Source organism: Alligator sinensis, unplaced genomic scaffold, assembly GCF_000455745.1.
Source record: "Alligator sinensis unplaced genomic scaffold, ASM45574v1 scaffold104_1, whole genome shotgun sequence".
Taxonomy (NCBI): Eukaryota; Metazoa; Chordata; order Crocodylia; family Alligatoridae; genus Alligator; species Alligator sinensis.
The window spans coordinates 3356628-3373790 of NW_005841867.1; the positions used below are offsets into that span (position 1 = coordinate 3356628).

The window sequence follows — 17163 nt, forward strand, 5'->3', positions numbered from 1 at the left end:
TGCTTTACCCTTGCTCTGGGAGTTCTAGCTTCCAGTCCGTGCTCCAAAGACTATGCATTTTATCCAATGGCTCTCTCATATAAAGGAAGCAAGTAAGTTAACTCCACAATTCACTGTTGAGACAAGTGGAATAAAATATGGGAGAAGCTATGATCCCAGCACTCCCCACCCCCTGCTAATTTTTTTAAGTTCCTTATTTCTTATAAAATATTAAGTTACCTGTACTTTGTGAAAAAACAAAATGACAACTTTTTAGTTCATGTTAAAAGAGAAAAGGACTTTAAATATCTCTGCATTTATTGTGATATTTTTCCATGTTTTTCAGAAATTTGACTCTGTACAGGAAATCATTGACTTCTACAAATGCATCCCCATCACACTTATTGATGGAAAGGATCAATCAGGAACCCAGAAAGAACAATGTTACCTTACACAATCTTTCAAGTTGGACAGAAGATGCTTCTTACCTTAACATTTTCAATTTGTTTCCATAAATTTAAAAATAACAACACTTTGTTATTTATAAACTGTATAAAAGTTTGGAGATTAGGCCTTGAGTTCAACATAAATACAGGAGATCTAAACCTTAGGAAGACAGCTGTCTTCTGTTACATGAGACTTCTCAAATATAAAACCATTGATCTGCTTGGAATTTGCTGATTACTATGAACGATGTTGTGTACAAAAGTTTGGAGCATTATTGCATATGCCAATAAATGCCATTGTACAGTAACAGCATGAAAAGTTATTAAAAGAGGATAATGTCTAAACAAGATATATTCTTTCTTGTTAACAACTTAGCAGCACACTGATTTATCTTTTATAGTTCCTCTTGGCATGAAAAAACCCACATTAGTTACCAGAAAAGTCATATGAGAGATCACATTAGGAACACAAACTAATAGCATGCAATGGAACAAAGCAACATTTCATCTATCTGAATACTTATTGTTTAACCATTCACTATTGGTACAGTATACATTAGAGGCGTGTGAAACAGGCTGTATTCGATTCAGATTCAGCCTGAATCCAAAAAAGCATGTCAATACATGCGAAAACATGCTACCCCCCCTTCCCCAACAGCCTCTAGTCTTTTTGTTCTCTGAAACTAATTGCAGGAAAAAAATTGGATCACAGTCCTGAATTAAGTGTTTGAGATGAGAAACTTCCTGAATGAAAAAATAACCCAAAAACAAAGCAAAATTAAAAGGGAATCATCTGGACAGAGTTTGGATGTCCTCAACAAAAGAAAAAAAAAAGGCAGGACAGAATCTGCTTTCAGATATCTATAAGCATCATACAATTAAATTTACTAACAGTTTTCATGTTAAAATAAAAGCATTTATATTTTTAAATTAAATGCAAAGAGAATACAGTTACATGTAGTTTAACAACTCTAACTCTTCTAGGTCACTGGTATACAAAGCCTTTGCATTTGTTTAGTAAATTATACAGAGAGACATAACATTACTACAGTACTTAAACCATCTAAAATAAACTTATGATGCTAAGCACCAACACAGGTTTTTACAACATAGGGTTCATCAAATAAGTTCAAATTTTGCCTGCAACATCTTTTAAACCAGGATGTCCAACCTGTGTGCAAAAAGTGGCAAAGGCAAACTCTGTCTGTGGCACATGGCAGATTGGTTGGGGACAGGCAGCACAATGGTAGATGGGACAGGGAACACAGGGCAGGAAGCAGAAACCTGAGCAGCAGATTGGATAAGGGAAAAAGATCAGAGTGGCATTCAGGAAGGGGGCGGGGCTAATTTGTGGCATGCCTGACAGACAAGTTGATATCCACTGTCTTAAAGTGAAAATTCATAACTGTTACCTTAGCACCTTCTACAGAAACTAAAGTAGGTTCAGTCAACAGCCTGGATGGAATAAGTCTAATGCATGGATCAAATTCAGCCATGAACAGTTTTCTTCATATGTTAACATTTTCAATATGTACTACAATGTAATATGCAAGGATTTAGAAATGGAAAACTATTTTCATCATTTAAAATGCAAATTATGTTCTTAAGTTTGGCCTCAAAGTACATAAAGTGAAAAGAAAAACCTTTAGTGTAACCAGCTAAAAAAATAATTCAATTTTTAATACAAAATGAAAATTGACATTTAGTTATTACCAACTAAACAGCCAGACAAAAATTTGTTCAGTGGGCAGCTTAGCCTACAGAACAAAAGCTGCAATGTTATTTTATGTTGTATACACATCTGATTTCTGAAAGCACCAAGTGTCTAAAGAATATTAATACTGTATTGCAAAATGGTTTAATGAAAAAATGTTGTACATGTTCTTGTAAATTAAATTTAAGTAACAAGATGTGCTTTTAGCTTCAAGATATTTACATTTCAATAGATAAAGTACATACCTTATCAAAACAATGTTTACTGTTTTGGAGTATAAAAACAGAACAAAAATATTTCCAGCCTAGTTAAATTCTTTACAAAATGTGATAACAGTGAAAAACAATTAAGAACTACAGGCATATTCAGGTAGCAGTCCAAGTTCAAATGCATCATATATATCCAGCATAAAAATCAGTACTGATTTTTTTAACCTGTAAAAATGTAAGAACCAATTTTGATTGCAAGTATGTGCTTACTTCAGCATCACCTCTTCCAAATGAAATTTTAAAAGGCCAGCTTCTGTTTTGTTATAAAATAACAAAGAAAATTCTGTACACAAAGATCCAATTATTAAACTTCAGTACCCATCCTTCCTCATTCCCTACTCTAATCTCAATCTATGTCCCTGATTCAGCAAGGTATTTGGGATAACTTGTGTGCTTATTAACTTAAATAACACACTGCAGTCAAAGGGACTATGTACATGCCTGATTATGTATATGCTCAAATATCTTCTGACATGAGGCTTACATAAGTAGATTCCAATGACATGCAAATCCAAAAAAAAAATTGGAATTAAATAATAAAAAAAGTCTACTGCAAATCCAGACAGAAGCTACCAATGCAGAGATGGTTAATATGATTTCTTTTTCAAAAGATCAGTTTGTTTCCTACATGTGCACTAGCTAGCCGGCTGATACTCTGTCAGAACATGGAATCTTGCAAACTAAGGGACTATGAATAACAAAGAATGGTGTGCCCTTTAGTGCTTGCAAGATCAGGTCCTCTCTCATTACATCTGGATACAACCCATTAGTTTCAGAGTGGCCATGTTTACACCACTGCCCTGCCAAGCCCCGATTCATTCCCCGATTAATTCCTGCTACTCACACATCTCTTCTATGCCCAAGAATTAGGCAACAGGGAGGGTTTAAAGGGATCCACAGCATTTCACTCAGAACCTATAAACCACCTATGTTGTATAATTGACAGGTTTGTGTGTGTGGGAAGCATGAGTACCTGGGTGGGGCTCATTTCTCATTAGCAGTCCAGGACTTGGCAGGGAGGGGCATCAAACACAGTTCTAAGCCAGCATGGAATCTAAACTGCCCTGTTTGTACAGAATAAAAAGGTGGTATAAATAGTTCTCAATGACCTTCTGCTGTACTACAAAAATTAGCTTTATCATTGTCATTCTACTTAGTTAATGTAGTTCTGATCTCACAAAATTCCTAATTTTAAGATCATGAATATTTTTTTATTTTTTTTTGCTACATGGCATCTTGTATGTGTCACCAAACTGACATACTTTTTGTTCACAGAGGATCAAAGTGCTTTTCACGAGAGGCCAAAATTCTGAACCAGTAAACTCTAATAACAAAATTGGACTGTGAGGCAGGGCACTGTTGGTGCCTGCCACTTAAGGGCCTGGAGCGGGCAGCTGCCAGGTGCCTAATGAGGGCAGCCATTTTAGATTCAGGGCTGCCCGTATAAACAGGGCAGTTCGGCTGCTGGAAGCCAGGGCAACAACACTGCCAGGCTGGAGGGCTGCAGAGCTACATCTGGAGATAAGGGAGGAGCTGTAGGGGATGGATAGGAGGCTCCTGGTCTTGGGCATGACCTAAAACTGTACCCTGCTGGGAGTGGGTGGCCTGGTGGGGCTCCCAGTGGGGCGGGAGCCCCCAGGAAATGCTAGGCCAGTTACCACCCCGGTGAAAGGCGGGTCGGGGCACCTTAACCCCTAGCCCCCACCACCGGGTCAGTAACCCCTTTGTTTGTAGGACCCAGAGGGCAGACCCCTGGAGAGAGTGAGGGGCTAGAGACTCAGACCTGATCAAGAGAGTACCCCGACTGGCCCATGCTGGGGCCAGGACCAGGATGGTCAGAAGGGCCAGGGGCCCACCACAAGGGATGCCCAAGAGCTGAGGGCCTGGGGTCCCAACTGGCCTGGAGGTGGGCCAGGGCTGGTAGCCAAAGGTCCTGGGGGGACCACACCTGAGAGGGGAAAATGGTTTCAGGGAGCTAGATAGCCAAATGAAAGCGGGGTAGCTGCCTGAATGGAGGGATCTTGGAGGGGTCCTGATAGGATTCTGGGGCCCAGTGTGGGGCCGGTGATGATAAGAACACCTAGATACCACATGCGAGGCTTGAGCTGTGGTGCAGGGAAGGAAAAGGAGCCGCAGATAGCACCCCCGGCATCTAGCACCTGCCAGAGAATGGGCAGCCTCCCACCGAATTAACATCCCTATTAATCAATTAACATCAAGGCATGGCAGGCGAGAACACGGGCGGTTGGCCCAGGAACAGGTGGGCGGGTAACAGAGATCAGCACCGAGACGACCTCCTGTTACTGACTGATTAAATCAATTTGACATATGTCACATAATTTGAGATTTTAACCCACAGTGACCTAACGCAAATCTAGCATTATAGTGCAGCAAATGGTCACTGGAAAGATGCTTGCGTAGTATATCATTTTAAAGGAAATGCTCTCAAAAAGCTAGAAGAGGGCCTCTTGAAGCAAAAGAATGTTCTGTAGTGCTGAATACTTGCCACTGGCTTCGCATGCTGTTTATAATCTCTATTCTCATTCCCCATCTGGCCAAAAATAAAAAGCTTTTGCTAAAATAAATTATTTAATTCTGCATTTTTTTCCTAACAAATTAATAGCACTCATGTTAAACTAAGAGAAATAATAGCCAGTTTCTCACTTGTGGCTTTTTAGTGGAAGAGAAAGAACATCCCAACCTTTAGTAGCTTCTATTAAGTGCCTCTGTCCATGACACATCCATTCTTCCTGGTCGACATATATTCTTCCACAAAACCAACACTTAAACATACACTTCAGTGTTTCAGCTGGTGAAGTTTCCACTACTTGGTAGTTGTTTTTATGGGTCTTCTTTAGCTTCATTTTTAACATGTTAGGCTTTTTCACTTGGCTTAACGTTTCAACATCCTGAAGTGTAAGCCGCCTATGATGTCGTTTCACTCCAAGACAACTACTTGTTCTTTCTGACAAAACTACTTTCAGAACATGGCCTTTATACTTGTTGATGGTCTTCATTACATTAATTACCTCTAGTGAATCAACATCAGGATGGTTTAACACAACTACAGGCTGGTTACGACGAGGACATTTTATCAACTGATCCACTCTAAGAGGTACAAGCCTTAGACGTCTTGCTGTCAAAAGAGGGGTCATCTCAGAACTGTAACTGGTTTCTGATGGGATTCTTGTTTTCTTCTTAGAAATATAATCCCTGGAACCCGCTTGTTTTACCTTATTTTTTGGTGCAAGTTGACTCTTTGAATTAGGTTTGCTCTGCTTGATTAGGTTATTATTCTTTTGATGCAACAACATACAATTTTGTTTGCTACTAGTTTTTGTCTGCACCTCTCTTTTTGATCTAAGTGTTATATTTCTGGACTGTTCTTTAAGTTCATTCTCTTTTGCCAAAGTAGGTGGATTTCTGCTTAGTTTCTCTGAAATGCTGAAAGGAACCGGCCTTGGTAAGAACATTTCTTTGCAGTATATAGAAGGAGGTGATGTTTTATCTTTATTTTCTACTTCTTTAGGGCTCTTGCTGCTGGTGGTATTCAGCACTCTAAGAACTGTCCCTTTTGGAATAAACACTGGGGTAGCAACATGCGAGTTTTTAGTAACCCTACTTTTAGGAGTTTTTGTAGTTGTCAGTGGCTGTTCTATATTACACTCTTCATTATTAATCTCACCCTTCGATAATGCTTGAAGTGAAGATGAAGATTGTTCCAATTCAGTAGTGGGGACATTTTTTTCACAGTTTGCTGAAGTTTCCTGAGGCAAAGGCATCTTGTCATTGGAAGCATGACATCTAACAGGCCTAGGTGAAGCAGCCAACGTAGATTTCACGTGGGATTCAGCAGCAGACATCAACTGAGCAATCTTTCTACATAACAAAGCTGTTGACTTTTTATTCCGTGAATTCCTGTCCCATCTGATGCCCTCTGGGATGTTTTCAGCACCAGAGCTAAGTGAAAATACAGATGAAATAACAGGACCCTCTAAACAGCTATCTTCATTTTCAACTTTCTGTAATTCTAAAGATTCCAAAAGGAGATTGTTCATTTGACCTTTAGAATCGACTCTTTTTACACTACTTAAGCCAACATTTAAATCCTCCAATGATACAGTTTTACCCATGGGTGATTTTTTCCCTGCTTCAGAAGATGTAAGAGGCTCTTTAACAAAATTGTTGTCATTGAACAGACATATTTCTGGAGAGCTGGAGAACTGAGTCCTACATTTTTTATCATTGCTATTTAAAGGCAACATGTTCTTTTCTCCAAGGACAAGGCATGAGGAATTTCTCTTCTCCCGAGAAGCCTGTAACAAAACATTCTGGGTTGTTTTATCTTCAGAAGCAGCAGCATGTAGACCTATAGACGTATTCAGGCTCTCATAACAGTGCAAATCATGACTTAACACACATTTTTCATCAGTTAACTTATTTGAAGATCTGGGGCAGCTGCTTTCACTATTATTAGTTACCAGGGATTGAATAGAAAGTTTTGGGATACCTGTTTTAAATTCAGCACCTTTCCCCGAATCTTTCACCATATCACAAGTTAGCCTTAATTTGCCTTCCCTACGCATATTTGAGTTGCAATCTAAAACATGAGAATTAGACAGATTAAGACGTTCAGAATTCTTGTTGCATTTATCTGAAGCAAGCAGATTAGCAACATGATCTAATCTGTCTTCATTTGCTTCTGTAGTCAATAATTTGTTTTCAGCCACTGACATATTTTTATTTCCTTTGGATATTTGTTCTAGATCTTGGTTCACAAGTTCCTCTTCATCACAGTTCATAGATTTATTAGTTGTTTCTTCCAGAGGGATAAGTTTAAGAACCAACTGCTGCGTGCCATTCACTATTTTCATCTCTAGTAACTGAGCTAAACAATTTGAAGGAACAACCAGTTCTGAAGGTGCAATTACTGTTAATGGCATTCCAGGTTGTACAGGCTTCTTTTTTGGAGAATAAACTTCAACTTCCACATTCGGATTCTCATATATGTTCACTTCAGCTGGCCCCAATAAGCTTTTATCTTGGACTGATGCTGTATCTATGTTACATTTTATATCATCAGACAAACTAACTGTTTTGGCCAATTCTGTGCGAATCTTACCACAAGCTGCACTTGATGACAAATTTGAAAACTCATTTGGAAGAAGTACTTTTTTATCACATCTCTGCTTTATAGGTAAAGTGCCTTGCTTTGGCAAGCAAGACCTCTTTTGCTCACGCTTTACAGCCATATTTGTTAGTCGACTCCTAGTGATTTTTTCATGTACTCTTCTGGTATGTTTTACTATATAATCATGTCGAATGGCACCATATTCACAGTATTCACATTGATATGGAAAAATTCCAGTGTGTTTTACCAGGTGCCGCTGGAATTCTCCTTTAGTGTAGGATACATAATTACAGTGGGAACAAAGAAACTTAATCTCCTCATGTTGAGCTACGTGCTTTTTATACTGCAAAGGATCCTTTGTTGAAAATCGACATTTATCACAGTAATATTTACCTGGCTGAAAGTTTTTTACTTTAAACGTTTTTTGGATTTTACTTGAAGATGGTTTACCTTGCTTTTTTAAGTCTGTGGCACTGACATTATCAGATACCAAATTGAAAGTTGGTGGACTGCACTTGTTACAGATAAAATTTCTGTCTTCAGTCCTCTTAAGCTTGTCACACTTTTGCAATCCATGCACTGAAAATTTTTGCACACTTCTGCATTTTATACAACCTACCAATGTCAGTTTATCATCTTCTGCTTCAGTCCCTTGGTAACAATTTTGGCCTTCATTCCTTTTTGGAGGATTTGTTTTATCCTCGGTAACTTTCTTCAGGGATGTAGTCAAGGAATTGCTTTTGTCATTAACAGGGCTGGCATATAATTTTGGCAAAATTTCCCTCATTTTCTTCAGCTGCATTTCAGAAGAAGTGGCCTGTTGCCACATAAATCAAACATAGCAACAGGAGATAAAATTATTTTCTTGGTGGTAGTATTTCAAATGTTTATTAGCTATTATTTAAGCAACTTCTCTGAAGAGCATTAATTTTATCTTTATGAGGAAATGCTGCTGTAAGTTCTGCATTCAAAAGATTCTGTATTTTCACTTCTTTGCTCAATTCTGTCAGCTTGAAGCACTAAAAAATAGAAACAAAAGATCAGTTCAGTTATTGAAACACACTTCCAAATGTTTTGGTAATCCATCGTAATAATCTGCAGAAAGAAAAAAAATCTGACTTGAAATACCGCTTGTAAATCTATGATATTTTAGCACTGCTAGTGGAATCACATACTGACAATGGGTATTATCTGTATGTTGTAAAACTTGAACAATATTCTAAGCTAGTTTCTCCATGCTATGCATTACTTTATATTCTTTTAAACTAGGAGTATTTAATCAAACAAGAAATCTGGCAGTCAGCTGAGAGCAAAAGCGATGCATTCTCATGTTGAGTTTTTATTTTTTGAGATGTCCTTAACTACCACATTTTGCAGTTAGCCAAATCCTCAAGTACACTATTACACTTAAATGAAATTTTCTGATAGTCAGTGCTAATGTTTCTCATTAAAATAAATTTGGATAATAGTTCATAAAAAAAACTAGGACAAAGCTTCCAGTTTGCCTAATACTAGCAATGATGCAAACAAACCCATTTCTGTACAAAAAAGCTTATTTCTTGCGATGCAGTAGTGATCAAAGATTTGCATTAAGATCAGTCTACTGTCTTAGTTAATGCACAGACATATGTCATCTGCCCAGAAAAAAGTGAGAATGCAGTTTGAAAACACAAGATGCAACAAAAGATGCAATGTGATGCTGCAGCTAGTAAAGCGAGCAAAACGCTAGCTTGCATCCATAGATGCTTCTCAAGCAAATCCCAGGACGTCATTCTCCCCTTATACTCTGCCTTGGTGAGGCTACAGCTGGAGTACTGCGTTCAGTTTTGGGCTCCACAATTCAAAAACGATGTGGAGAAGCTTGAGAGAGTCCAGAGAAGAGCCACACGCATGATCAGAGGTCAGGAAAACAGACCTTACGACGACAGGCTGAGAGCCATGGGGCTCTTTAGCCTGGAAAAGCGCAGGCTCAGGGGTGATCTGATGGCCACCTATAAGTTTATCAGGGGTGACCACCAGTACCTGGGGGAAATGTTTGTTCACCAGAGTGTCCCAAGGGATGACGAGGTTGAACGGTTATAAACTACTGCAAGACCGATTCAGGCTGGACATAAGGAAGGATTTCTTTACTGTCCGAGCCCCCATGGTATGGAACAGCCTGCCATTGGAGGTGGTTCAAGCACCTACATTGAATACCTTCAAGAGCAAATTGGATTCTTATCTTGCTGGGATCCTATGACCCCAGCTGACTTCCTGCCCTTCGAGCCGGGGGCTGGACTCGATGATCTTCCGAGGTCCCTTCCAGCCCTAATGTCTATGAAAAGAACACAACAAACAGTAGGCTGGAAGGCAGAAGGAAGAAAAATAGAAGGCACCAACCATTGGTTGTTGAAGACTATTTCAGAATATTTTCAAATTTTTCCATAGTTTTATATTAAAGTGGTACCTGACCTACAACAGGCATTGCCTAGCTAAATGTGTAAAAAGTTCTTCAAGAGCATTCATAAAAACTAAGTAAACATCATTGATAGTGTCCGTCTATGGATTCCACAAACATTTAAAACCCACTCATCTTCCCTGGGTGTGCATTTTTAAATATGTGGATCCCGCTGCATAGAGGTACCTGTCTAGGTAGACTGCACATGCATATACAAGGAAAGAGGCATTTTTAGGTGACATTACATTACAATGCATTGTCTGCGAGACAGGTCCTACTCACAAATCTACTAAATTACCTTCTCCCTGCTTACATATAGGTAATATTTGGTTTGCCATTCCATAAGCACAGTGCAGCAACTACTTTAAAATATTCTCATCTGCTAATGTCCATCTTCAGATTTTTTACATCATGATAAAAGGCTTTACAGCAACTTGACTTTGGTGGGACTAAGACTTTTCCTACAAATGCCCTAGGGATGGCTCCTTTAAGCATACATTTCTCTTTGAGATAGTACATTGCTTCTGTGGAATGCTGCTGAGAAAAGACAGTGATTCTCAAAGCACTGAAAGGGCTTTAAAGATACCAGCAAGTGCACAGATCTCATCAAATTCAGATGGAACCAAGGCAAATCTGAGTAATGTATTGTAATACACTCCCTTGGTTCATTCCAATTAGCAGCTGGGTTGCTATATACTGAATAAAATGGTAGAGTGCATTGTATGGATCAAAACAAGCTGTAATTATATGTTCTCAAAGGGGGACAGATGACACTGCCATTTTTTACAAATGGGAACTTGGCTAGTCTCCTATTCAATCACCAAGGATTTCTAGCTGCCACTGAGTCATCTGAATAACTGAGATTTATTTATGATTGAAAAAAAAAAGAATTTACTTGTTAACTGCCTTCAATAAAGAATGAAGTGAAAATTCCTAAAAGGTCTATCTAGATTCTTTTCTCTTGCTGCTAATAGTGCCTTTGTCTTACCCAAGCTGCAGCCAAGTCAACTACTTTTCATCCAAATCTCTATTTCTTCTAAGCTCAGAAACAGAAGGTCTTCTGCTGCATTTCAGGATAAAGAAGAATGCAAAGAGTCTATTTGATTTTTCTCAAAACTAAAGGGATGAATCCAGGCCACAGATTACTTCAACAATGGCTTGAATTGTTTAGAATGTAACTGCAAGTTCACAAGGCGGCAAAAATAAAATTAATAATTAAACAGATGCATAATCTTTTCACAATTTTAAAAAATGGCAAAGAGAGTAACAGAACATCATATACACTGACCTGCAGACATGACATGTACTACACTTAGGCTTCCTGTGACTTGATCACAAAATGTTAGAATTACAAGAAAGAGTATTTTATGCTGTTTAAAACAACAGGAAGATAAATACCAAAAATATGGAAGAACAGGACTAAAAAGGTACATTAATTGGAGCAGTATTTAGTAAACCAACAAGAGAAGCTCTTGAAATATGTTTTCAAGAAAAATGTCAGCCATTTTAAAAGGACTGATCAAGCAGACATTTCAAATAAGCTGTCCAGTTTAAAATGTAGTATGTTTGATTCAGCAGAAACCTTCTTAGAGCATTTCAGAAGACCTTCTCCTTTGAGTTTCTCAACCAAGGAGATATTACATTTAGGAGAAGAAATCCTATATATAGATGTATGTAAAATCTCAAGCTTTCAGTAAACTTACATTAGAATCCAGATAATGAAACGGATTGAAAAAGAGTGAATAATCAGGCGGTGTTGTAGCAGAAAGCCCCCTTTGTACATTTTCCTTCTGGACATGGATATAACAGAAGCCCCTTCTTGCCTGCACCCTCCTACTCCCACCTGACCCCCATTTTGTGCCAACACTTAGAAGGAAAAGAAATGCAGAGGCCTAGCACACTCATTGCATGGGTGTCGCAAGACAGAGCAAGCCAGAAAGCTGAAGTGGCTTTCTGTAGGAGAAACCTAGACACTACATCTATATATCAATTAAGCTCAGTGTCACTAAAAAAAACCCAAAACTAAAATATCCACTGCAAAGACTGTAAATATATCCTGGTGCTAACCTAACTCGCTTACTGTCCCCAGTAGCCTTTGATCCTCACCATCTCACATTGCATTTTTATATATTTCTCACAATACATTTTCATGTTTCATCTGCCTCATCTTTACCATGGCAGTTTGTATTTTATATTTTATACTTTTAAACTCTTAAGGAATGTACTCCCCGTAGAATGAAGTTACACCCTGGACCACTGTTAAAACCACATTGAAATTGTAACTGTAAAGTGATAAAATCTGTTGAGTGAATGCAAGTGAATGATGATCATCAGTAGACAATAGTGTAGACAAAGGAACTCCCATTTTAAGCTAATCAAGCTAAGGAACTTATTCCTGGAACTGAGCACTCACCCTATGGACTATTCCTGTAACTCATGACAATATAGCCATTAAGTCAATAAGTTATGGGTGGACTCCCGGAACTTCAGGTACCAGCAGGCAGAGATCCCTGTGACTAACAGCTGTCAGGTAGTACTCAAGACCCACGTGGGACACGACCTCCAGCTTGGGTAGCCAAGATGATGCTGGGGGATCACACATGTCTGCCAGAAAGGGATAAAAGGCAGTGAAGCGTGACCCTCAGTAGCACCCTCTCATCTAGCACCTGACCTACTGAGACAGAATGACAAGCATTTGCCCCCACTTCTGGAGAAGACGTCACCTTGAAGGAAGCTGACCATTGAGAGCAGACTCCAGGGCCTCAGATACATAGATAAACTGACACCAGTTGTCACAACCACTACACACTATATTACATGGTGTAACACGCACACACACACACTAAGGTGACTAGTACCACCCATACATAACTCAAAGTTTGCATTTATGATTTTATTGGTAACTTCAGATCCCATCAAATGAACTAGAGTTTACTATGATTCCATGCGTTGGTCCTATGTAGCTAATGATGTCTTGATGATGCATCTTTTCATTTTTTGCCAACTCCAACTAGTGGTCTCCCCCCCACGTTTGGACATTCCAACTGGAAAGGTTTTGATGTGAGGGGTTCTATTTTGAGCAACTTTTAGCTATAAGCACATATTTTTTTCTAAGAGCTAATCCTCAGTAAAGAATGCGCAGCTCAAAGGCAGCACTGTGAACCTCATTAGTGGAGTGATTCTCAACCCAAGTACCATCAAGTCCTGGAGTGCCACAAGATTCTTTTAAGAGTGCTGTGGGATGCCAGGCAATATCATTACTCTTAGATGTGCAAACACCTGCCTGATTCACCAGACAAACCTAGATATTTCCAATAGGAAGTCATAGGGTCAAACATTGTTATTTGTTATGGTCTTTCTGACTGCTTTGCAACAGAAGAGTTGTTCTCTTATTTCTGTAGTCGAGTGAAAGCTAAGAGCTAGCATTTTCCAAGGGATGTCTCGAGTCTAAGGAGGAGTGCCTTGAGTCTTAAAAAAGTTAAGAACTACTGATTTAGTGGAATCAAATGGTAAACAAGTGTTAGGATAATTAAAGAACCAAATGGAAGAAAATCCTGAAAATGTTAAAATGACCTAGAATGCTGTTTTCAGTTCTACTGCCTATGTTTAAAAGATGTAGGGGGAAAAAAAAAACAAGAAGAAATAATTTGATGATAAGCAACAAAAATTATTAGAATAAAGACAAGATGCCTGCATTAAAAGGAACTGAAAAAAAGGCTTATTTTTGACAGAAAGTGAAAAAGGAATACACACAAGAATATAAAATAATGAATAATACAGAGAAAGTGAAATGGGCATTCCTCATTCTTATGTCATAAGTTAAATATTCAGTGCAATTGTAAAGCAACACTTTAAAATTATGTAGTAAATACTCCTGCCTACTCACTACATGATATCATACCTTCAATGATAAGAGTCACATATATCAGTGAGGTCAAGAAACACAAGATGTCAGCTTTGCAATGGCACGTACACATTGGAAGGCTTAGGTTAACCCCATTCCATTAGAGGTTAGAAAGAAATTGTTTCTACATCCAGGTTATTCCAGAATCACCCAGCACAGGCTTTCCTGCATCAGATGCTGAAGTATCTGGTACTGGCAACTGATCTAAATGAGACACTGGCAATTCTTATGTTCTTAAAACTTCTACTTAATTCAATGGTGCCAAAATTAGGCCCATTATAAAAAGGCAATGTTCCCTTTTTAGTGTATGGAATCTCTTTATTTTAAATGCATGTTATTAATAATGTCTTGCAGTGTGATTTTGCCATATTCAGTTTTACAACACCACCGAAGCAAATAAGATACAATTGTAACAAAATGTATGACAGGTCATATTCCCTAGACTTGCAGATTAAATGGGATGATTAAATTAGTATTACAAATCCAAGATAAGAGAAAAGTACAAGAGAAAAAGGATTTGGATGACATCAGATGCCACTGTATAAGAGGGATATACACTGCACTGCATCTTTAAGAGAAAAATATTGGTTTCATTTTTATTTTAAGTGATTGTATCTGAAATTGACATCTATATAATAATCTGGTTAAGAATCATTTGTGTGTCACTGAAGTGTCTCCATTAACCAGCGTTTCCATTAATGCTGGCCCAATTTACTAGCCATTACCATTCACTAATGTCAGATTAAATGTGTCAACTGTGATACATTTCAAGAAAGGGCTTCTCCTGAGTACTGCAGAACAATCGATAATATACTGCAGAGTAAGCCACTAAATTAAGTCAAAAGGACAATACACAATTAATTTATTTCAAAGAGGAGACTTAATTTCCAAATGATTATTAATCATGTTGTCCCAACAGCTACTGTACTTAAAGCTCAATAAAACGTTTTTCCTCTCACAATAATCACACATACACACACGATTAAAGACAGCAAAGGACCATGTATCAAGTTTTCAAAGCTTGCCTTTATTATAAAATGCACACAATTATTTCACATTTTGACTTCATGTAGAAAGTTCCCACTTTAATTATACCCAGAAAAAAACCTTACTGCAACTTACTATAATATAAAATTATGCAAAATATCTTGTTAAAGACAAGTTATAGTTATTGCTGTAAAATAATTTTCACATATTTTATTCAGTGAGAACATTAAGTTAAAAACAAGCTTTCAGTATACTGTGAAGTAGCCAAGAGCCCTGATTCTGCATTGAGAGAAAGAAAATGGAGAAAGAGATCATATGGTTTAGTGAAGGACTGTGTCATCAGTTTATTTATATCTTAAATGTACAGAATTCTGTGACTTCTCTCAAGTAGAAAGTTACACAGTAGTCCTGTTATGAATTCAAAGTGCTTACTATTGATGGCCTTTACAGTGGTCTTTTGAAGAGTACTTGAATATGCAGGTGTCTGAGACACACCTACGTTTGCTTATAACTGGAAATATAATATAACCTGCTTTTAACATTAGAATTCATAGTATTCTATCTAAGGCACTTTTATAACCTTTAAACTATATACTTATTAATAGTCAAGACATATTTAACCAGAATTCAATACTGTACTAAATTTAGGAGCTGTACATTTAAAGGCAAATAAGCATATATCAATGAAGTACGGCACAGAGGAACATGAATATAGAGGAGGAAGGACATCCTACTTATAAATGCATATTCATGTATCCTGGGCCCTAATCCTGAAAGCATTTATACCTGTACCTAGTTTGCAATTATGTATAACACTACAGATTTCAACACCTTCTAAAATTTGCCTATTTTGCATGCATCTTTTGGTCCTTTTAGCCCAAACAAACCAGATGTCTAGAACAGAATAAATCTGCAATATTTATGAACGTTGGATGAGGCAGTCTTCTCTGTAACTGTGTGGACACTGGATACTGAAAATATATCTCAGGATATTTACTCTAAACTTCTGATAAGGTAGCATCATTTCACTCAAAACATTAATTATAAATCACTACATGTGAGTAAAAACTTCTCAGCTCTACAACTGCCTTAGGAGACTTCATTTTGAAATATTGAAATTCCAGACAGAGAAAGATTTAATTTAGATAAACTGACTGCAGTTCTGCCCTGACAGTGATGATATTTATCTGTGTATTAATAAAGCAGGTTGAATCTTCCCAGGTAACTGAACTAATGGCCAAAGCTTCTCTTTTTCTGAAGAACTGACAGGGATGTAAATTTAGGAGGACAGAGTGGCTTTCCAGTGGAAACACAGTGGGAGAAACAAACTGCAGAGGCATGACTAACTATGCACAATGGCTAGGCAGCAATAAATGGGACCCAAAAATAAACTTCTTCACAGCTACGGTGTCCAGACTGTGGAATAAGTTCCCTACAGAGGTGGTGCAATCGCTTACCCTGGAAATCTTCAAGAGGAGACTAGACAGTCACCTTGCTGGGGTCACCTGACCCCTAGTTATCTTTCCCGCTTGGTGCAGGGGGCTGGACCCAATGATCTTCCAAGGTCCCTTCCAGCCCCTTACAACCTATGAATCTATGAATGAAAATCCCTGGAGATTTCAACTGGATGTGCCAATGCTCCTGCTAGGACCACAGCCGGAGGTTGCTCGCTAGAGGGTCTTGCCCCTCCAATCAGAACGAGACGGATCACCACGCTCGGGGTCAGGATGGAACCTTACCCGGTGCTCAGACTGGTCAGACTGGGGGGGATTCTGCCTTCCTCGGTGGCGAGGGCCGGCCCTCTCCCAGGCATCCCTCTAGCATGTATCAACACCTTTGGTTAAGAGCAGAGGTTGGCTGCCCTGGTCTCCCCGCTTTACCTGCAGCAGGTTAGGGTGCTCGGCCTTGTGTTGCGTCAGGGCTGACGGTAGTATTAGGAAGAGATTAGGCTGTGCGTTATACCGGAGGGTTTAGCTGGACACGGCCCTGCCTCAGGCAGCGGGATGATCTCCGGAGGCGCCTTCTGGCCCCGCTTCTCTACGACTCCGTGATCCAGCCTCGAGCAGGGGGCTGGACGAGGCCCCTTGCAGTCCATCTGCTGCCCGAAGCTATGGCAGAGGTCACTGTCACTGCTGCAGGGTCCAACGGAGCTCCCTACCCCCGACGGCGCCCCCGCTCGGGAGGGCGCGGCTCTGGCTCTCTCTCAACGCCGGTGAGGGCGTTGCGGTCTGTGCAGAGACGCCGCCGGCCGCAAGAGGCAGCACCGCCCGGCCGGGCCTGTCCCGCGCCCCCGCTG

General features: G+C 39.1%; 1 protein-coding gene across 2 annotated transcripts; it reads right to left on the reverse strand.

The window, feature by feature from the left end:
• Positions 1-4368: 4368 nt before the first annotated feature.
• ZNF518B (zinc finger protein 518B) lies at positions 4369-17134 on the reverse strand. Of its 2 annotated transcripts, none has more exons than XM_025192441.1 (2): positions 16830-17134; positions 4369-8558 (listed from the first exon to the last, which is right to left on the reverse strand). In XM_025192441.1, the coding sequence occupies exon 2, from the start codon at positions 8366-8368 to the stop codon at positions 5069-5071; it is 3300 nt and encodes a 1099-aa protein (XP_025048226.1). In that variant the 5' UTR covers positions 8369-8558; positions 16830-17134; the 3' UTR covers positions 4369-5068. The 2 variants fall into 2 exon arrangements, with proteins under 2 accessions (XP_025048226.1, XP_006016833.1); XM_006016771.3 differs by having other exon boundaries at positions 16748-17134.
• Positions 17135-17163: the final 29 nt, after the last annotated feature.

Coding starts and splice junctions, on each gene's coding strand:
- ZNF518B (XM_025192441.1), bottom strand. CDS start 8,368: ATGTGGCAACAGGCCACTTCTTCTGAAATGCAGCTGAAGAAAATGAGG.